Source organism: Mus caroli, chromosome 6 (assembly GCF_900094665.2).
Source record: "Mus caroli chromosome 6, CAROLI_EIJ_v1.1, whole genome shotgun sequence".
In the NCBI taxonomy this organism is placed as follows: domain Eukaryota; kingdom Metazoa; phylum Chordata; class Mammalia; order Rodentia; family Muridae; genus Mus; species Mus caroli.
Window position 1 is genome coordinate 104197698 of NC_034575.1, and position 22301 is coordinate 104219998.

A 22301-nucleotide genomic window follows, 5' to 3' on the forward strand; every position below is an offset into this window, starting at 1 on the left:
TTTCTTTCTTTCTTTCTTTCTTTCTTTCTTTCTTTTCCTTCCTTCCTTCCTTCCTTCCTTCCTTCCTTCCTTCCTTCCTTCCTTCCTTCATGTAGCTGCAACTTAAGCATATACCTATTTTGGATGTTTTTGAATTATTATTTTACAAAGACAGTATTTTTGTTTGTGTACCAAAAGTCAATCAAAGGTTGACAGTTGACACCAAGACACAGAAAAGGTTTGAACATCTGTAGATGACCACTCTTAACCTCCCTTGAATATTTTACAGGGCATTTCTGGGCCATTCCCAACTGAACCTTAAGCACAGCATCAGCTATGTCCCCGTCCAGTATACCTCATTGTCTTTCTCTTTTCTTCTTTTTCTCTGGACTAGGAACTGCTCTGCTGATGGATGGGCTTCTTTGGAAAGTGGCTGTCCCATAATCTCTTCTTTCCTTCTTCCTTTGGTCTGCTGGTCTGTTAGTCTTTCTGTCTTCCTTTCATGCTAAGGATGGTTCCTAACGTAACCAGGAGTGTTCCATTAAAAGCTCCAGCTGCCCTAATGAGCCAGGCTTGGCCACTCATCCCAAGGTACCAATTAAAGAGACAATTAACTGACACAAGGCAGAGTAAAGAGTCTTAATTAACCTCTTGGGAAGAGGTATAAATACAGGGGTCCTGCTCCCCTTGAGTTGGGATTCAGGGACCTGCCATGAGCCCTACGACCAAGTAGAGGAAGGATTGGTGCAGAGTATGAGAGATTAAGAAAGCTAAGCAGTCCGGGCCGACTTATGGTCTTGGCCATTATGGTAACAGCTCAGGTCTTACAAGGTGAGCCTGTTAACTAGGAATAGTGTTACTCTGTTCCTAGTTGTCATTGCCTAACTGAGGGGCCAGTTCTTGTAAGATGACTTGCTTATACTGCCTCATAGGTAATTGTTCTCATCATTTGGAATCTAAAGTAACTACAGGTTTTAGACAGTGCCTTCAGTGTCATAGGAAGGAGAGAGGGTAGACAGGGTCTCTTGAAATGATTACCATGTCCGTGTGTAGTGGTGGGGGTTGGGGCTCTTTGACAAAGTGAAGTGATGGTGGTTAGTTAAAGTTGGTCCCAGTGGCATCTTGGGGGATGTAGGGTTGGTTTTTTTTTTGTTTGTTTGTTTGTTTGTTTTTTTGAGACCTATGATAATTTGTGGTTTGCTTTGCCTATACACTGGCAGTTTGTACAAGTTGAAGTCCAGTCTCTGACTGGGATGATGTCTAGCACTTTGGGGCATTTGACTTGTGGTTGGCAAGCCTTTGTGAGAGAGCACTGGGACTTTGTGGCCTTGACTCATGCTGGCCAACAAGGAACAGAAAGCTTAACTTCTTTTTTTTTTTTCCTGTCCCTGTTCTATACGGTATAGTTCTCTCATGCTTTGGTATTTTTCAGAGTGTTTCAGGCCTGTGCTTTGTCATTTTGTTGAATACATTTCCTAAATAAAATGTGGGGGGGAAAGTCTTAAATATTTTTATTACTGATAATGAGACTTGCCCATTCCAAATTAAGTGGTCTGCTACTAAGCTACCTTTTGGCCCTTTTCAAAATTAGCCTTTGCAGGCCGGAGCGATGGCTCAGGAGTGAAAAGTGCTTGTTTCTTCCTCTTACAGAGGGCTGGAATTTGTTTTTAGTACTCAAAACCACGCATAACCCGACCTCCAGATCTAGCCTCCCCGTGGATGCTCATACACACGTGCACACATGCACGCACATGCACATTTATACACACACAAAGTAAAATTTTATTTTGAGGTCTGGGGATATATCTCAGTGGTAGAGTACTTGCCTAGTGTGTAGGAGGTCCTTAATTCAATACTAGTGCTCCAACGAGTAAAGTAACAACGATAAAAATGTTTTGAGGAAGAGTCCTCAAATCTTTAGGATTCTTCTGCCTCCACCCACAATAATTACAAGGTACACTTTTACCATGCCCAGAAAATGTCTTTAGGATTTAAAAAAAAAATTAAATCCGTTCATTAAGGCAGGGTCTCGTGTAGCACAGACTAAATAGGTGGCAGCGGGTGACCTCTGCTGAACAGCCTTCGTTGTATCCTCAGTGCGGTGTTAGGGTGCATGCCTGGCTGTGTTGTTTCTTTAGTCACATCCTCTTGATGCTTATCTTGATAGACACGGACCCAGTGTTGAGTTAACGTGAAGTAAATGGATCTTGAACCCTATAAAACTAGCCAGTCTCTATCTAGCTTCCATGTACTGTTGGGTTGTAGAATCCAAATTCAAACCTTTGAGTAAATAAATGTAGATATTTCTGTGATCCCGTGGATGACAACTGGGACTGTGCTTGATCCAGCTAACTCCCCAAGCCATATTCTCCCAACACAAAGAAAATGCCAAGTGAACAGATAAAATATTGGTCCCCAGACATATCTAGCTTAAGATAGCCACTTATCTAAGTGCTAGTTAGGTAGGTTTCCCTTGGAAAACGACGTGCTTCGGAATGAAGCCTCCCCACTCCCGATCAGAATGCCACACTCTCAGCCTTGGGCTGGGGCTAAGGTAATTGGGTAAGAGGGCACTATGAAAGTGTGAACACTTGAGTTAGATTTCCATAGCAAGCTCCTACAAATCTGGGTGTGGCTACTCTTTCGTAACCCAACCCAAACACTGGCTAGGGTGGAGTCAGGAGGATTGCTGGGGTTTGCTGGCTATCTGGTGAGTTCCAGGGTCTGTGAGAGACGCTGTCTCTAGGGAGTAAGATGGAGAGAGACAGCTGAACACTCAGAATCCTACTCAGACCTCTTACCTGAAGAAATGTGAACACCTTCACACTCATGCAGGTGTGTGTGTGTGTGTGTGTCTGTGAGGTGTGGCCTCTTAGAATTTCTCTTAAAGACATCTTTATGAGTCGGGCTCAAGGCTTGCTTAAGCTGGGGTAGGTCATTCTCCTGGTTTGCTCCTTTCAGGTTTGACCCCTTTCTGGTGAGCCTCCATTCTGGCGTTAACTTTGTTTGAGAATTGAGCACCGTATTTACCTTCCTGTCCCGTCCTTCTTTCTCTCTGGATTACTAAGTCCTTGAGTGTGCAGGCACTATTTGTTGTATTATCTTTCTGCCCACACAGAACAGATAAAGTTTCCGACCATCCCTTACAGGTTGAGTAAATGTAGCACTTTTCCCCACAACACCTTTGCTTGATTTTATTAGCTACACAGTCAAAGATTTTCAAGCAGGCACTGAGGCCATCATCTTCTCCACCATCTTATTCTTCCTCTCCTCCCCCTCCTTCTCCTTGTTCTCTTCCTCTTTTCCTCCTCCTCTCCTCCTCTTCTTTCCTTCTTCTGTTTGTTTAGAGGTAGTGAGAACCAAGTGTCACCTTGGACGAATTGCAGGGATGAATTGAGCATTCATTCACGTGCAATGACTTTGGAGGAAGTTGAGATTTTACCAGCTGCTTACACGGGACCCCTTGTACTCTTGACTTTTGTACTGAAAGATTGACTTCCTCAAGAGCTGTTGGGTGAGACAGGACTACAATAAGCATGTCCAGGAGCGGAGCTGTGTTCTGTTGGAAGGGCTGACAGATGGAAGCAGGACAATGTTATGCTGTTGGGCCAGGACCGGGTGTTTTATTGAATCTATTTTTTTCCCTCATTCTCTACTCTCTTCCTATTTTGATAATTTCTGTTATTAATTTTTTTTCTGAGTTGTGGTCTTGTGTAATCAAAGAACTTGATACCCTTCTGCCCTAGTCTTCTAAGTGCTGGTATTATTTGGTAGAAAGATTTCAAAATGCTCTTGTGAACATTCTAGATCTGTAAGTGGATTTTCTGACTAGAGTAGAACTATCACAATTATTACAAATACATTTTAAAGAAAACCTACTCTGCTAACAGTTGCCAGCTGTTACTGACTCTTTGGCTAATGTTATTGAGGATTTATCGTTTTGAGGGGAAGGTCAGTGTGAAGTTACAAACCCAGGGTCTTAACATTCGAGGCAAGCGGTCTACCAGTGGCTGTGAACCCAGCTCTTCAATAGTTGAGCATTGTCCCTTCTATGTGTGGACTAAGAGAAAAAGCACCGTAAACATGGAAAGGAACATGGTTGCTAACAATTACTAGTGCCTACTATGGGCCCTGGGCAGCTGTGGAGGGTGCCACTTTCCATAGATTAGGGGATAACTCAGGAGAAGGCCTAATGCCAGGTGATAATGGGGTTCTTGTTCAGCCCTATCAGTTGGGATGCTAAGCAAAATGGGGTTTTCTGGTGAGGTGAGTGTTTGGAGCTCTCTGTTTCTGAGCAGCATAGGCCTGTAGTTAAATATTTAAACCCAGCCAAGTGTTCTTGAGGACTTGAATGTGAGGCTGTCTGCTTTGACTCCCCTGCAACCCTTGGCAGATCCTGTGTGCTTGGCCCTGCCTCTGAGAGACCTGAATCCATAATGCTCACCCTGAGAGCACCTTTGGCATCATGTCAATTTTTTTTTTAGAGAATCAAGTAAAAGAAAGAAGTGCAGTTTTCCAGTGATGCTGTTGGGTTGCTGTGATTCCTACAGAACCCGCTCTGGGCACTTGTTCTTTGCTTTCCATTGTTTGTCCTCCATTAAGTGCCCAGCACACGCAAAAGAGAAGCACTGGAAGGTCCAAATAAAAGGGGTCAGATGCGGAAGCTGTTTATGCTTGCTTCCTCATGTAAGTTCCATTTCATGCTGAATGAAGCCCACCAGGGCTGTGTGTGTGTGTGCGCGCACACACATGCATGCTGTGGTGCTGTGTACAGGTGAGGGTAGTGTGTGGGAGTCAGTGCTCTCTTTTTACCATTTGGGTTCTGGTTCTGAGAGTCAGCATCAAGGGCCTTCCTCAGCGAGTCATCTTAGCAGCCCCAAGAGGCCTTCTAGAGAGATGCAGCAGACCAGGCCATCCAGAACTGTGGGGTGCTGCCCTTAAAAGTTGTTCATAGGGAGGAAGTAGGGCAGGGACCCTGAGATGTGCCAGGGCAGGTGGCATGCAGAGAAGACGGAGGACGCCAGATGTGAGTGAGGCTGTGGCTAGAAATGAAAGAAGGGCTTTCTTACGTTGGTCTCTAGCAAATGAGATCATTAAGTAGTTGACTTATTCCTTCTTTTACTATCATTTTATTTTCCTATGAACCTCTGTAACAATTTTCTGGCTTTGTGGTAATAGGGCAGTGAACAGTCAGTGAAGTCGTGATCTGAATCTCAGCTACACCAGGTCCTTTTCACTGTTTGCCCAACCTTCCCAGATGCATTAGTTTTCATTGTGTCATAGTTTGAGCAGTGAAGAAATACCAGGTCATCTGGCAGGATCCCTCTGCAGTTCCTAATGATTGTGAAATTAAGAGTTTTGAAGTTAGACAGGGTTAAAGATCTGGAATTGCTGACAGTCTGTCTCCGAGAGTGAGTGACTTGTCCATCTCTGGCATCCCCTTGGGTTTTCTAACTACAGCTCTATCCATGTCTCTGCTGTCCTGCAGCTGCTCCTCCTGTGAGCACAGGCTGCTGCTCTTGAGAGAGGAGGCCTTATTTACCCTGCCGTCTGCCCACAGCTGCTTTCTGGATCATAAGCACAGTTCTAGTTTCTCATGAGGGTTTCCTTTTATGGTCGTTTTTCTGTTTCACTTTTGATGAAGAGTGCCTTTGTTTAATTTTACTTCTTTCTTTTTCAGTTCCAATCTGAACATCAATGATGTCCTAGGGAATTACTCTCTGACTCTGGTTGATGCCCTGGATACACTGGCAGTAAGTGCCCAGCCTTTTCTTCTTTAATTAAGAGAAGTAAGATGCAGCGGGTGGGGCCCTATTGCATGTCTTCATGTCCCTAGGAATGGGGTCGGGGCAATGCTGTACGCAGAAGACTTTGATGAGTTTTATTTTAAAGACCTTTATGGGAAGGCTGTGAGGGGACATGTGTGCTTCCTTTGAAGGTAGAGAAGAAATGCATGGCTAGCTTTTAGAAAACTTTTTTTCCTCCCCTTAGCTATACTATGTCCTAACGGAGTCTGGGGAATTTAGTTACTATTTAGTTCAAATTAGGAACCGAAGAAGGTGTCAGATGACCTGAGATTTCGTCTTTGCTCAAACTCTGACAAACAGTGAAAACTATGTATCCTGGGAGGTGGAACAATTAGATCACAGGCTGTATTAGCTACTTTCCTGTTGTGATGAAACACCAGGGCCAAGGGCAAGTTTATGGAGAAGAGTTTATTTTGGCTTAACGGTTCTGCAGGGTAGCCCTCAGTGGTGGAAAGGCATGGCATGGTGGCCAGATCAGGAGGCTTGATGTTCAGTCATGTTTTCTTCCACAGACTGTACCTTCTAGAGGTCCCATAAGGTCCCCAAACAGCACCAGCAACTGGGGACCAAGTGTTCCAGTACATGAGCCTACAGGCCCATTTCTCATTCCAACCACTATATGCACCTTCTAGCCTCTATGTCTCTCTCTTCCAGAAATCAGGTCACACCTTCCTGCCACCTTTTCTCTCTTGGACAGAGTTTATAAAAAAAAAAAAACAAACAAAAAATGGATACTGTACCTCTCAGTGGCTTCTCCTCCTAAGTGCCTCTCTCTGTGCCCTGTACATAGACCACACTAAGCTATATTATGAAGTATGAAACTTGCCCCAAACCCTAAGAGCCTTTAAGAATCAGAACTTGTGCTTGTTTTCTGCAACTTTATGGTCCAGTCTCTCCTTTGAGGACCCCGTCCTTCTCCGCACACACATCTCTCTCTCCTAACTGCACTCTCACTTTAAATCATGGCTTTAGCTGGAAGGATCTCTCCTAACGGTTCATTCTGAAGGGTCATTTTCTGTTAGCTCCTTTTTAGGAATCTGCCATTCTTCTCTTTAGCTTATAACACAGTACTTCAAGAACAAAATCCGAAGATTTCAGGGTCAGAAGCTACCCTAAAATGCTTCTAGCTACTGACTTCTCAGGGGTGTCTGTGCAGGGTGCCTTCCTATGCACGTGGCCATCTCTGTAGACTTCTGTTATTTCCTGCTTCTTGGTGTTGGCTGTTGTTTATGACGGATGAGGTCTACCAAGCTGCGTCCTGCTTTTACACTCCTCATCCCTTGGCATCCCTCATTGACCTTTGGAAGCTGGAGACCTTGAAACATAAATGTAAGACATGTTCTGTTAAGCCATACTGGACGTGTCAGGCTCTTATGTGCTTCATGGCATAGAACCACAGAGCATGGGTTCCAGGGGATATTCCCAGTGTTCTGCAGTCTCCTTAGTAATTTCACAAACTCTCCTCTGTTCTCTCTGAGAAGTCTTTACCATTAGAAAGCCATTAAATCTTATATCAAGTCCTGTATTTAATAATTTATCTGATTCCTTTAAATGTCACCAAGAAATGTTTAAAGCTGTCAGGTAGGAGTTGGAGTTGGGTAAGGTAGCTAAGTTTATACCATGATTGTCTTGTGTTTTACTAGTAGTAGAGTTGCAGGACTTGGAAAGAGCTGGAGGTAATGTTGTATGCATTCATTTTATGGATCGCAGAAAGAGGACTGGGCCTTGGTTCTGGTAAGGCTGTTGGGTTTCCTTCTAGGCTCTAGTTGCAGAGCACTTTCAGTTTCCCAGTATTTCCTTCTAAAGTGATTGCTGCTCCATTAAGTCTCCACCATCACTTCTGAGAATGTGCCCAGACAAGTAAATGTAGCGTAATTAGTGCTAACACTGGAGCTGTGAGAGGGAGGCTGAGTCGCCGGCTGTGGGAAAGGAGAGTCAAGAGATGCATGTGCAGCTTAAGCAAGCTCAGCCTCCCGAGCACTCCTGTTCATCCATTATGTCTCTACCCCCTTGCTTACTAAGGGCAGAGATGCTATCATTCCTATTTGTTGTATTCTCCTCCACACTTGACAGTAAGTGGTACATAGTAGGACTGCAGATTTTTGTTTAAGTGAATATTTTCTAACCTTATTTTGTCCAAAATCTATTCTTAAGGGTATCCCCTTGAATAATATAGTTCTCAAACAAACTGGAGAAATTCTGACTATTAGAGAGCCACGTCACACAATAACATTTTATTTATTTAATTTTTATGTTGAGGTAAAGAAGTTATTTAAACAAATTAAGAACGTTTATTTAGTACTTATATGTGTGTGTGTACTCAGACACAGCCTGTCGGTGGAGGTTATAGGACAGCTTGTGTAGCTTGTAGGAGTCAGTTCTTTCCTACCATTTGGGTTCCAGGGATCATACTCAAGTTGTCAAACTTGGTAGCAAGTAGCCTTATTTACGGAGCCATCTTCCTGGCCCTATTTATTTAAGTTTTGAGATAGGGTCTCTACAATAAAGTTCAGGAAGGCCTTAACCTTGTAGCAGTCTTGCCTCAGCCTGAAGTGATGTGCTTATAGGCATGTGTGCATGTTTGTTTCTTTTGGTGGACTGGGACTCTGCACACATGAGGTGAGTATTTTGTTCTTTGAGGCAGAGTCTCCAACTGGTGACCATCTTTATGCCTCAGCCTCCAGAGTGCTGAAGTTAGAGGTTGGAACTGTATTTCAGCATTTTCAAGATTCTGAGATGCCCCTCCTCTGTCCTCTCCAGCCTTTCTCAGGCCTATGCAATTCTGAGCCCTGGTTACTTTGTGCTCACTGGCTATCTAATGAGGCACCTTACAGGGTGTACTTTGGTGTGCCTAGATTTCATCACCTTCCCCAGCTTGATCTGAGATCATATTAACCTTGCAGGTGTACCAGATGCTGTTCTTGGAGACCATCTGTGAGGAAACAGACCTATTTCTGCGGTTTTTCAGAGTAGAATAGCTGGTCTTGAACATGCTAGTGTGTTGGCTTAGTTCTCATGTGTTCCTTAAGTTGAGGTTTCTCTTTTTTGTTAGCATTTTCAACAGATGTTTGCAGATAAGCTGTAAGAACCCCTAGGGGAAAAGAGTCTCCTGATCATTGCACACAACCAGAACAAGATTGCATGATCTTTTAAAAAGGAAAATTGAAAACAGAAAGTTTGAGTCTGCTCTATACCCAAGCAAATATGACTTGAGAAACATATAGCAATCAGTATTGTAAGAAATAAGGCACACCCCAAAGGAGGAATGTCTGAAGAATCATTTCTCCTTGATGTTATTATCCATTTCTCCACTTATTTATTTACTGGTATATATGTGTGTGTCCTTAGAAAAATGGTTTTAAAATATGATTGAAATCAGATCATTTCCATGTCGGTTAAACTATAGCATTTTGTGACGGTTTTGTCCTTTCAGAAGGGAATAGCACACTGTGGTATTGTATCTACACATGTCTCATAGTAGCCTTAATTTTTAAATTAGTCATAGAACTGATAGTTTGTATATTTTGTTTTTATATTTTAAGTACTCATTTATTTTTCTGTACATGTGTGTACATGTTTGTGTGTTTGGCGTTGAGATCAGAGGGCAAACTGCTGTCTTTCTACATGGGTTCAGAGACCTGCACTCAGGTCATCAACCAGACTTGCATGACAAGCACTTTTACCCCCAGAACCAGTTCCCAAGGCCTACGTCACTGATTGATGCTGTTTTATTAACACCGCTTCTCAGAATCCTCACACGTCTGTATGGAAAGCAAGATCAATTAGGTTTGCAGATGTCTTGGACTTACTTAATTTTCTGACTTATTTTCTCCCATTCCACAACTTTTTAGTAACTGTCTACCTTGTAAATATAGGTCAGCTCAGAGCTTGGAGGAGAGGGGAGTGGGAAGACCAGACATCCCAGGGATTGACTCTGTGCGTGTTGTTCACACAGTTGTGCCACTTGGAGATTGGACCCTTGAGAGAGTGGTAGGACACAGGCTTGCTCTTTGTCCTGGAGTAGCATGTGAGAAATGACTTTTTGGTTTCTAGTCCCACTGTGGCAATGCCATGGGCAGTACAGACACATAGACACAGCAGCTGGCTGCCACTTCAGTGTCAATTTCAAGCTGCTGTAATGTTTTGTGTTCCTCTGTTTAAAGATAATGGGAAATTCATCCGAGTTCCAGAAGGCAGTCAAGTTAGTGATCAACACTGTTTCATTTGACAAGGATTCCACAGTCCAGGTCTTCGAAGCTACGATAAGGTAAAGTAACACAGGAAATGATTGAAGACTTCGTGTGTGTGTGTGTGTGTGTGTGTGTGTGTGTGTGTGTGTGTGTGTAGGTAAGGGATTTAATTCCCCTGAGGGTATTTTCACCAGAGTCCGCATGGGTATGGACTCCACTCCACGTGTATTATTTATGTTCATTTTAGTGTAGTATTTATGGGAACTTGTAGTTTTGATGTATGACATCACAGTTTGAACTGCACAGAAACACATAGTGTTTACATAGTGGGTACATAACAGATGCACTTCCACGGACTCCATTTCCTCCTTTACTGCCTCCAGAACCTCATTCATGTTTTTAATGGAGTTTTGCATCTCTCCACTTGCAAAAACCCACTGCTTGCTCTTTGGATGTCTTTTCTTCTTGTATGGTTATCATTTATTACCCACTCATGGCTAAATATGGTGGATTCAGCCTATACCCAGTTTTGTGCCTGAATATCTTTAAGGTGAAACGTTGACTCTTTTTCTGTTTTAATAAAATTATATTGCTACACAGCAATCCAGATCCAGATTTGAACCTTGAAATTGAAGTTATGAAATTATTTATTCTAAAACAAGAAAAAGATAAATTGTTTGTTTGAAAAACGTTGCAGTCCTTTTTAGACAATTGCAATGGGACATTTATATATATATATACAAGGCCATAAATCTAAAAGGGTGGCCTTCTGTTTCTTAGGATCTCCCACTTTTTCATTTCCCTCCCCACGTTGTCTCACCACACAAGGGGGCGGTTCATCAGTCTCCTGGCAGTCAGACCTGCAGAAGTTACATAGTTCCTCTTCTTTTTTTTTTTTTTTAAAATTTATTATATGTAAGTACACTGTAGCTGTCTTCAGACACTCCAGAAGAGGGAGTCAGATTTCATTACGGATGGTTGTGAGCCACCATGTGGTTTCTGGGATTTGAACTCCAGACCTAAGAGCAGTCGGGTGCTCTTACCCACTGAGCCATCTCACCAGCCCTGGTTCCTCTTCTTAATGCCCTAAGATTAAGACGTTAAAGCTTTAGGTGGTATCCTCAGTTGTCTTGAATGACTGATTCCCCTTCTTTTCGTCAGCAGTGCAGTGAGCTGAGAATCAGTTACTTAGAGCCAGAGAGGACTGTAGGAAGATGCTGAGTCAGGTCCTTCTGCTCCAGGCAGCTTGGATCCTGAAAAGTAGAGTCAGGTTTTCTTTGTAAACCGGATTCTGTACACTTGTAAGAACATGCTTTTGTTGTTGTTGTTGTTGTTGTTGATGTTGCAATTATTATTATTTCCTGCTCTTAGGGTTCTGGGAAGCCTCCTTTCTGCTCACAGAATAATAACTGACTCCAAACAGCCCTTTGGTGACATGACAATTGAAGATTATGATAATGAATTGTTGTACATGGCCCATGACTTGGCTGTGCGGCTCCTTCCAGCCTTTGAAAACACCAAGACAGGGATCCCCTATCCTCGGGTAAGTGACAGGTTTGTTTCATTGTTTTGCTGTTTTTGAGAACTGGTCTTGTGCCATGTAGCTCAGGCTGGCCTTGAACTTGTGGATTTTTTGCCTCAGACTTCCAGGTGTTGCATTGCAGGCATGAGTTACCAGATCTGGCTGCCTTGCTCCTTTGTGGTTCACAGTTCATTGTGTTCTTGAATTAAGACTTATAAAAGGGATGGGCCTGGGTTTAAGAAGGGAGCTATGTCCTTGGAGGGGATTTGGTCCTAAACATAATGTCATTTCTAAAAAATCTTCATTGGTGTTCTGAAAGAACAGCCAGTGCTCTTAACCACATCTCTTTCACCCCATAATATCAATTTTTAAAACTTCTTTCAGCATTTGCTGAGTACCTTCTGTGTGCTAGACACACAGTAATAGAGCAGTTAGCCTTTTGCCTTGAAGAACCATGTTCACTGTTCATGTGTGGTTTGATTTTCTCTTACTAGACAGTATAGAGAATGTTTCTTCATTTCTGACTTGGATATATTTCCCAAAGATCCTCATGTGTTGGAAGAGCTCAGTGAATGTTCATTTGAATGCTTCAAATGCCTGTAAGTGAAGCCTGTAGAAACAGCCAATTAGATGCTAAAGTGAGATTGTATATTTGTGGCATCTGATTTTAGTAAGCCAAATAACTCCTGTAGGAATTGTGTGAGCCTTCGTGGTAAGCAGGGAGAAATGCCAGACCACAGGCTCTCCATGATGTAACTGACTGTCATACTGGGCTGATCTGCTGCCTCTTTCCCAGTCTACCAGTTGTTTGTGTTTGCTGAGGAGTTGTTAGACATTCCTTGAAGTTTAGAAGCCATTTATAGCTTGTATTTGTGTGTAGCCTCATGGTAGTTATATCTGATGCTGTGATGAAACACCAGGACCCGAAGCAATCTAACAGAAGAGTGTAGTGTAGCTGATGGCTCCAGAGGGAGAGTTGGAAATGTCAGTGAAGGACTGGCACAGGCAGCAGGAGCAGGAACTGACTGGTCTTATTTCACACAGGAAGCAGAAAGAGTGAACAGGAAGTAGAAAGAGTGAACAGGAAGTAGGATGAGGCTATAAACCCTCAAAGCCCACTAACTCCCATTGATGTACTTCCTCCAGCAAGGTTGTATCTCTTAGAGGTTCTCTAAACTCAGGCAACAGCCCCACTGTTCAAATACATGAGCCTTTGAGGGACATTTGTATTCAGAACACCTTTGAGCTTGGTGCTTCTGTAATCTTGAAGGACACTTGGCAGAAAGAGATGGTTTATGAGTAATGTCATAATAAGATGACAGACTCTGTTCCTACTGTGTGTAACATGACAAGTGGTGACTGAGTCACAGTGAGCCTGGGTCATTAGCTGAGTGTCATACTCATGGTGTAACTTTTCAGCACGGTGAATTTTTAAGTTTTGCTATAATTTTCTTTCTTATTTTTTTTAATTGAGAGCTTGCTGTGAGCTGAGGCTGTCCTTGAACTTGCTCTGTAGTCAGGCTGGCCTCCAACTTATGACCCTTCTGCCTTGGCCTCTCAAGTGCTGGGGTCGTTGTTTAACACCCTTAGGGTTTCTACACCGCCTTTGATTCTTCCCACTGCAGGTGAATCTGAAGACAGGTGTTCCTCCTGACAGCAATAATGAGACCTGCACAGCGGGGGCCGGTTCTCTCCTGGTGGAATTTGGGATTCTGAGCCGGCTGCTGGGGGATTCCACTTTTGAGTGGGTTGCCAGACGAGCTGTGAAAGCCCTCTGGAACCTGCGGAGCAACGATACAGGATTACTAGGTGGGAGTCCCCCTCTGCTATCTGTTGGTTCCTACAGCCTTTGGTCCCCTTTTCTCCTCCTTCCTTGAAGCTCTGCACAGTACTTCGTCTTCCCTGTACCACTGGATCTGAAAATCCAAAGGCCATTGGTGCATAGTGAGTTAAGCTTCTTCACGTGGCCTTTTGCTTAGTGTAAAGTTTTAGGGTTTGGTGGAAGATAATAATAGTTCAGCTGTTAAGAGCCCCCTCAGTTTGGATCCCTTGGTATATTCCATTGGAAATTATTGTTAATAGAAATGCCATAAAAAGAACTGTCTCAGAGGCAAACTTTATTACTTTCAATATAAGGTTCTAAAAATACAGGAATTTACCATTTCCTTAAAAACAAAAAAAAAGAAAAGAAAAGAAAAACAATCCAGTAGTACAAGCCTAGATGAAACATATATTAGATTTTTTTCCCCTTGAGAATATTTAGTCAAGATATTTAAAACTCATTATAGAAGGTTTTAAGCATTAGTAATAGACATAATAACAAATAATATCCTCTATGTATTCATCATGATGTTCATCTTTGGTAGCTACCCATATTTTGGTAACTCAGTGTTGTTTTAAGATGGGTTTTTAACATCATAAAATTGTCTTATTGGGACATATTTTCTTTTTGGCATCTGGAAGTAACTTGGTTGTTTGGGGACCATATTGGGTTATTTATAAAAGGTTTTTAAAAGTGATTTCTGTCTTCTGAAATTCATCTGCAAACTTTATACAATGAATAGCAACAGTAGAAATAAAACCACTCAGGCTGAATGTGGTGACACACCTGTGAGTGAGGCAGGAGTTAGGGTGAGTCTGAGGCTAGCCTGGGCTGCAGAGTGAGACCTTGTCTCCACATGATTGACTGCTTAGTGTCAGGAGGCCCTCCCAGCCTGTCCTGAGTTAGCTTTTGTGGCTTTCCGTATTACATACAACTGATAGAAATGATGTTTCTATGCTGGATGCACGTGGCAGAGCAGTCTAATGTTTCCAGGTTGTTGCCTTGCTTTCATAGTTACCACTTTTCAAACCTGTACATTTTTTTCCCCCTATAAAAGTCTTGCTATGTAGCATGTAGCTTCCACTCTCTGTACAGCCCGAAATGCCCTTAAACTCCTCACCGTGTACAGCTGTGCACTGCCATGTCTGGCTATTTTTTGTGGTGTCCTTGTATGTGTTAGGCAGCTCCTCCACCACTGCCCTTATATCCCCAGTGCTGACCTTTTGCTTCTGTAAGCATTATTTTCAGGACAAATTCCAAGGAATGAGAACACGGGGTAAAAGGCTGTGAATATTCCTTTGGGTTTTGAAATGCATTACCACTGTGGGAAAGCAAAAAGTTGAGTCATTTTTTTTTTCATGTTTATCCCCATTTTTCATCTGTGGCTAAATACTTCTTGCATGCAGACATGCGTATACACCTGACTGCTACAGAGTGATCTTTCTGTTATCCAGTGATCTTAAGTACCCATTCCTTATCATACACCTGACTGCTATAGAGTGATCTTTCTGTTATCCAGTGATCTTAAGTACCCATTCCTTATCTCTGGCAGGGATGGGGATGCTGCGAAGCAGCGACACAGAAGTAGGAGGGCCATGCCCCTAATCCTTCTGCCACAGTTGAGACCTAAGTGCCTTGTTTGTTTGTTTGTTTCTACAGGCAATGTTGTGAACATCCAGACAGGCCATTGGGTTGGAAAGCAGAGTGGCTTGGGTGCTGGGCTGGATTCCTTCTATGAGTACCTCTTGAAATCTTACATTCTTTTTGGAGAAAAAGAAGATCTAGAGATGTTTAATGCTGCGTATCAGAGCATCCAGAGCTACCTGCGAAGAGGGTGTGTGTCCCAGACATTGCTTCTTTGCCATACAGTGTGTTTAGAAATGTACCTGCCCAGTTCTCCTTTAATTTTAAAAAATGATGATGATGATGATGATGATGAATTTTATTGTTTTTGGAGAGGGGTGCATGCTATGGCACATGTGTGGAGGTCAGAGGGACAGCGTGCAGTTGGAGAGGGGTGCATGCCATGGCACATGTGTGGAGGTCAGAGGGACAGCATGCAGGAGTTGGTTCTCTCTTACTGTGTTAGCACAGGAATGGAATCCAGTTGTTCATTCTCAATGGCAAGTGTCTTCACTCTGTAACCTTTCTTGCCAAACGTCTTCCTTGAGTTTAAAAATGTAGGGGGTAGAGTGTCACTGGAGAGGCCTGTCTGGCCTGCTATTCATTTGGACCCAGATCGGCAGCAGTTCTCTTGCCTCTGCTTCCCAAGTTCTGGAACCACATCTGGCAGAGGCTTTTGCAGAGGTCCCAAGTTTGATTTCTAAAACCTGTATGTGGTGGTGGTGGCTCACAACCGTCTATAACTCCAGGTCCAGGGTGTCTGATGCCTCCTTCTGGCCTGTCTCGGCATTCAAAAGTACATACTTGAATGTACATGTAGACACTTACAAATGCACACACACACATAAACTCTTGCCCCCTGCCCTCCCCCCCCAAACAAAAACAAAAACAAAAAACCTGTGTAAGGCTTTTGGCTAGAGCTGCCCTTTGCTTTTCTCTGTGTTCTCTTCCTTAGTGTGAGGCGCTGGAGAATAATTGTTGCTACAGCTCTGTTGGTTGTGTGCTCAGACAACCCTCATAAACTGCAAGTGTAGATTGCTGTGAATTCGAATGTCATTGCTATGGGGAGAATATGCTTATTTTCTCTGTGGCATTGCAGTTTCACCACTTTTTGCTGAAGTGTGCTCTGTCTTCTAAGACTTGCTATCCTCCTGCCTCACTCTTGGGTGTGATGATTACAGGCATTCACTACTGTGCCCAGCTCACTTCAGCTTTACAAAATACCGCACTAAATTGAGTAGAAAGCTCTCAGGTCCTGCCTTGATGCATTGATGCATCTCCACAGCCCCCGCCCCCTTTTTAAAAATTATTTTCCCAATGCTGTGTTCTCTCTGTACCAGAAAAGAGACTCTAAACAGAATAAAACACATGTGTATCCCTGCTTGAGTCAAGGCCAGCACAGATCAATTCTGCTCCATGTCACTGTTCTGAAACCCAAATGTGAAAGTGCTTTCTGTAAATGTAGTGAAGTCCACAGAGGATATGTTTAGAAGTAGGTTCTTGCCGGGCGGTGGTGGCGCACGCCTTTAATCACAGTACTTGGGAGGCAGAGGCAGGCAGATTTCTGAGTTCGATGCCAGCCTGGTCTACAGAGTGAGTTCCAGGACAGCCAGGGCTACACAGAGAAACCCTGTCTCGAAAAACCAAAAAAAAAAAAAAAAAAAAGAAGTAGGTTCGTGTATAGACACCTACAGGCAGTCTTACTGCCAAAGACTTAAGGGAAGAGTTGGGAAAAAGTTAGCATTGATTTTGCTTCAGTGACACACAGGGAGGTAGACGCCAGAGGGACAGAGTGAGCTTCCCTTTCACCTTTGCCTGTGCTCTCTGGATTCACAGCCGGGAAGCCTGCAACGAAGGAGAAGGAGACCCACCGCTCTACGTCAACGTGAACATGTTCAGTGGGCAGCTCATGAACACCTGGATTGACTCGCTGCAGGCTTTCTTCCCTGGGCTGCAGGTATTTGGCAGGGTTGTGTTGAGAAGGGCTGGTGAGACAGCTCAGTGGGTAAGAGTGTTGCTGTATGAACCTGCAGGCCTGAGTTTGAATCTTCAGCATGCACCTAAAAGGACAGTGGTGGCAGCATGGCCCCGTCATTCCAGGGCTGGGGGAGAGGGGTAGGCAGGGCACAGAGATAAGAAGTTCAGTGGGGGTTGACTGTTGCTAGTCTAGCTCCAGGGAGTAAGGGGGAGAGTGACAGAGCAGCCTACTTCATCCATAGGAATAAGCATGAGCAAATGCACATGTGTCCATATGCCACACACATGCACAGAGGGGGAGGGGGAGGGAGGGAGAGAGAGATTATTGGGAAAGCTCCTCTCTTCTTTTATTCTTAGCATTTTCTGGCTCCTTTGGATTTGGGAGGTTACTAGCACATCTTGATCGCTCTGTGAAATTAGTCCCTAGATGTGCAAATCTGCTTGGGATTTTAGGTTATTTGCCTATATTGTCTTTCTAGGTTCTGATAGGGGATGTGGAAGATGCCATCTGCCTACATGCCTTCTACTATGCCATATGGAAGCGGTACGGGGCCCTCCCTGAGCGCTATAACTGGCAACTCCAAGCCCCTGATGTTCTCTTCTACCCTCTGAGACCAGAGCTAGTGGAGTCTACATATCTCCTGTACCAGGTAATGGGCCCACTGAGCAGTGGCTTGCTGTTGCATAGCGACTCTTCCTATTTCTGCCCTTTTCTGTCTTGCTAGAGGTCACTTCTGTTGATGCTGTAGAATGGAGAAAGTGTCTGCAAATATGGGCTTTATTTTTCTTTAAATGCTCAAGGGAAGGTGGAATCTTTTAGTGTTTTCCAGACTTGTTTGACCAAAGAACTGTTGTGGGAGCTGGGTGGGGGTGCAGTTTTATTTTATGGTTTGCAAAAAAAAGTATTGACATAAAAATTCCTTCCTTCCTTCCTTCCTTCCTTCCTTCCTTCTTTCCTTCCTTCCTTCCTTCCCTTTCTCTCTCTCTCTCTCTCTCTCTCTCTCTCTCTCTCTCTCTCTCTTTCTCTCTCTTCTTTTAATGAGGGGTTTATTTTTAAGCAATTACTGTAGTAAAAGAGGAGATGTCTCCGCGACAAATGAAGCCTGATACACACCTTCCACCTGCTCTATACGCATGCACACTCACAAACTCCTCAGGGTAAACAGAGGTGGCTCCAGGGAGCTTAGGAGATAGGACGTAGGAGGTGGGCATCTGCAGTGTGCAGGGATCCTCATCCTTCTAGATGCTCAAGGTAGGATGGGTTCCATGCTTTATATTTATTTTTAAAAATTAGACTGAACTAGAAGTCTTCTAGGTTGAAAAAATAGGATACGTGCGTGCATGTGTGTGTGTGCATGTGAGTGCATGTGAGTGTGAAACTGAAGTCTTTTCTACCCCTGCCCAGCTCCCAAATAACAATTCTGAGACTCAATTATTTATGAATAATGTCTAGGCCTTAAGCTAGGGCTTGTTCCCTAAGTAGCTTATAACTTATATAACCTATTCTATTATTCAATACTATGTGTGCCATGTGGCTGGTTACCTCTCCTCTCCTCAGTTTCATATGTTTGTCTACTCGGACTTTGAGTAGAGAATCTTCCCACCTGATTACCTTTCCGGGTTCCTGCCTTTTGCTAATAGGCCATCAGCTTTTTATTGACAGGTGATGCTTCCACACAGTCCACAAGACATTCTTCCTCTCCCCTCCCCCCCCCTGTTTTGGGGAAATTCAATGAAACTAATGTCAGTACTTTTATCTCTTGAGAGATCTCACAAGGTTTAGAGACTCTTGAAAAAGGGAATAGGTGATGTCAGGTGTGGTTTCTCTGAGCCTAGAATAAAGCCAAGCTCTGTAGCCATCTTACTTGCTGCTCTGTGCCGTGTCATCAGTTTAGCCCTGCTGCCATCCTTGCCCGCTGTGTTCTTAGCATCCAGAGGAATATTTCCTTTACAGGTTTCTCCTCTAGGGCCATCCCAGGCTCTCAGTCTTAGGCAGCTAACATGCTGCTTGTTTCCTTTGGTTGCTATAGGTTGGCAGTAGGCATGAATTAGAAGCTTGGGGTGGAAGCCTCATCTTCCAGAGAATTTCCTCCACTAAAATAACCAGATTGCTGGTGACAGAGAAGTAAGGCCCTGAGGTTGGACTTCCTGGGTGGTCAGAAGAAAGTGTGCAGGCCTCTTAGAGTCCTGTCGAGCCTCTGAAGCATAGTTGCCCTCTCTGCCCTCTCAGTGCAGTAACTGGACGAGGCAAAGTCTTACTAACCACCTTCTGCATATTAAGTTTCTAGGGAGCTCCGAGGCAGGACAGAAACCGGGCTTGCTCTCTGATCTGTATGGTACCTGCAGGCACCATGCTAAGCATCAGTAGAGCCAAAGGAGTGCTCTGCCCTGTTGAAGAGTTCCTAACCCGGAGTACAGCTAAGCACATCACAGGTGTTTGTGTAGTGAACACCTTCATCAGATGAAGTGGGAGTGTGGCTCTGGTCCTTCTGTTAGCCAGGGATCCAGCCCCTTAGGGAGCCCCTGCAGGCCCACAGTGTGTGTGGATGGTATCTCTTCCAAGCCCTTCTGGAGTAACATTCTCTATGTTCTGTCTAGGCAACCAAGAATCCCTTCTACCTCCACGTAGGAATGGACATTCTGCAGAGTCTTGAAAAATACACAAAAGTCAAGTCAGTTTCTATGTTCCTTATTTTATTGTTTGGATGTTTGTGATTGGCGGACTGAGAGTTATTCTGTAGAAATGTTAGTTTTAAAACTTTAAATTAAAAATTATGTATTTTATGTATATGAATGTTTTATCTGCATGTATGTTTGTGCACCATGTATGTACCTGGTGTTCTTGGAGACCAGAAGAGGGCATCGGATCCCCTGAGACTGGATTATAGATGCTTGTAAGTTGCCATGTGAGTGCTGGGAATTGACCCCGAGTCCTCTGGAAGAGCAGCTAGTGCTCTTAACCCCTAAGCCATTTCTTTATCCCTCAAGTTTATTTGTTTTTTAATATTTTAATTTATCTGGGAGTATGTGTCTATGTAGGGACTTATAGTTGGTTGTGAGCTGCCCGGTGTGGGTGCTGGGAACCAAATTGAGGTCCTCAGAGAGGACACTGAGTGCTCCTGTGCTGAGTCATCTCTAGTCCCTTTATTAGGATTTTTAAAACTACGTTTATTTATTGCGTGTGTGCATGAATGTGTATATGTGAGAAAAGGGGTTTGTGAGTGGAGGCCAGAGAACCTGCAGGAATCTTTTCTCTCCCCACACCTGGGGAGTTTACTTTTTATGCCAGTAATTCATTAAAGCAGTTAAGCAGCATAGAAGATATTAAGAGTGAAATATTCTTATGATTACACCTATAGATTACCATGATAAACACTGAAGTACCATGCTTAGAATCTTCTCAATATATTTGTTTCATTTATGCATATGTTGTGTGTGCATACACACACACACACACACACATAAACATATCTGTATTTTGATTTTGTATCCTGCTGTTTTGTATATACCTCAGAAATATATGATCGAAAAATACTGTTTTAGGCTATGCCAATAATAATGCAGTTCTACAAATCCTGGGGTGAACAGTTTAGGTCAGTCCTTCTAAATGTATTGCCAGTCTTTTTCATGATGCTGTGTTTCCCTCCACTGACCTCATCCCAAGCTTGGAGCTAACCGGAGATGACGCAATCCAAGAATGCTCTCAGGTCAATTTGCAAACAATTCATGTTAAAACAAAAAGCAAACAAAAGCCCTAGCAAAGTTATTTTTATGAGGTGTTGGAGAAGTAAGTTGGTTCTCTTGGTAGTAGACTATTCTGACGGGCAGAGAGCGCAGGGGAAGGAGCCTAAAGCAGGGCTAACTGGACCCTTATTCTGTAGATGTGGATATGCTACGCTGCATCACGTCATAGACAAGTCTAAAGAAGACCGGATGGAAAGCTTCTTTCTCAGCGAGACTTGCAAGTACTTGTATCTGGTATGTGTGTCCTAAGATTAACCAGAGGTATTTAGTGCTCAGAGAGCAAAATCGTCTGTACAAGAAATATTTACTACTCACTTGTTTACAGTGTGCTGGACAGTCTACGTTCCTGGAGTTACAGGCCTTGTCAGGACAAAAGGATATTGCTCTCTGACTTCCTGGTTGTCAGCCTCCTAGAGAAGTTGTTTGTCATGTAAGCTTAGGGTTAGGAGCTGTGGAAAATGCTGGTAAGGACAGAGAGAAAACCAGCTTTGCTAGTGTTCTTCGGGCTCTGTGAGGAGGGAAGCAGCTTTGAGCTCAGAGCCTCGTGTAAGCCAAGCAGGTATTTTACCACTGAGCGACATTTCCAATATGAGAGTGGTGTTGATGGCTCCGAGGTACAGCAGGGTCTCCTGATCCTCGTACGTATCTTCAGGCATGCCTGTATATGTGTGGGGGTGGGGGAATGTCCAGACCTAAGAGACCGTGGATTGTATAGTTACTTTTCATTCTACCCTCTGGGGAACTACAACTTAGACTGAGAGCTCAGCCAGCTTACTGTGGTCCTGGGTGACCACATGGCAGAACTGAGTCTTGAGCCATTGCCAGGGCTCTTGCAGCTTCTGCCTTCTGTCACAAACATGTAGTACCTGTATGCTCATGTCTGTAAGCTCTTTTCTATCATGGCTACATACAAACAACACTTTGAAGGCACAGAGGGTTGATTCAAGGGCAGCAGCAGTACTGATAGGTTCTGTCCTTTAATTCACTGGTCCTCAGGCCTGGGGCTAGCTAGGTAGCAATGACCCTAAACCCTTGTGAACACCTCCTTTACACTGAGTCCAGATATTTGAAAAGAATTGGGCTAGAGGATTTAATTTTGACAGATGCCTGTACTGATTCTATGTGAAGCCAAGTTTTGACTGAGATGATGGGTTAAAGTCCATGTCCTTCCCATCCAGCATCTATGTATATGATCTGGGGGTGGATGAGGTAGAGCTAGTTCCAGGATTAGGTGTGAGGACTCAGGGGGTGGTTTGAAATTTTTCTGGGGAGTACTTACAGACTGTCTGTGCTTGGATCCTGGATCCTTTGATTCTCCGGTTCTGGAGAAGGAGTAAGGGTTGGGACTCACCCGGGCACACAAATTTAAACAAAAATAGTGCATTGCCACCCTGGGCTGGAAATCAGGGCTTTTAACTGATGCCTTTTTGTCTGGTTTTGTTCCCTAGCAGCTCAGAACCCTTTGCTGTGAGCTAGTTCAAAAACTACTACTATTACCAGTTGTAGGATTGTTGTTAAAGTTGGTCTTAGGGATTGACCCCAGGGCCCCAGGGCCTGCGTGTGCTCTGTAAGGTCTTAGTAGAGATGTATGCCAGCCCTAGACTGCCTCCCCTCCCCTCCCCTCCCCTCCCCTCCCC

At 43.8% G+C, this 22301-nt stretch overlaps 1 protein-coding gene across 1 annotated transcript in view; it reads left to right on the forward strand.

The window, feature by feature from the left end:
- The window catches only part of Edem1 (ER degradation enhancing alpha-mannosidase like protein 1), a 26674-nt gene that overhangs the window by 2624 nt on the left and 1749 nt on the right, over nt 1-22301 (forward strand). The window contains exons 2-10 of the mRNA XM_021165114.2: nt 5660-5732; nt 9950-10053; nt 11348-11519; nt 13124-13307; nt 14980-15154; nt 16780-16900; nt 17400-17570; nt 19519-19592; nt 20802-20898. Of these exons, the coding sequence (XP_021020773.1) occupies nt 5660-5732; nt 9950-10053; nt 11348-11519; nt 13124-13307; nt 14980-15154; nt 16780-16900; nt 17400-17570; nt 19519-19592; nt 20802-20898 (1171 nt within the window). The remainder of the gene's footprint in view (nt 1-5659; nt 5733-9949; nt 10054-11347; nt 11520-13123; nt 13308-14979; nt 15155-16779; nt 16901-17399; nt 17571-19518; nt 19593-20801; nt 20899-22301) is intronic.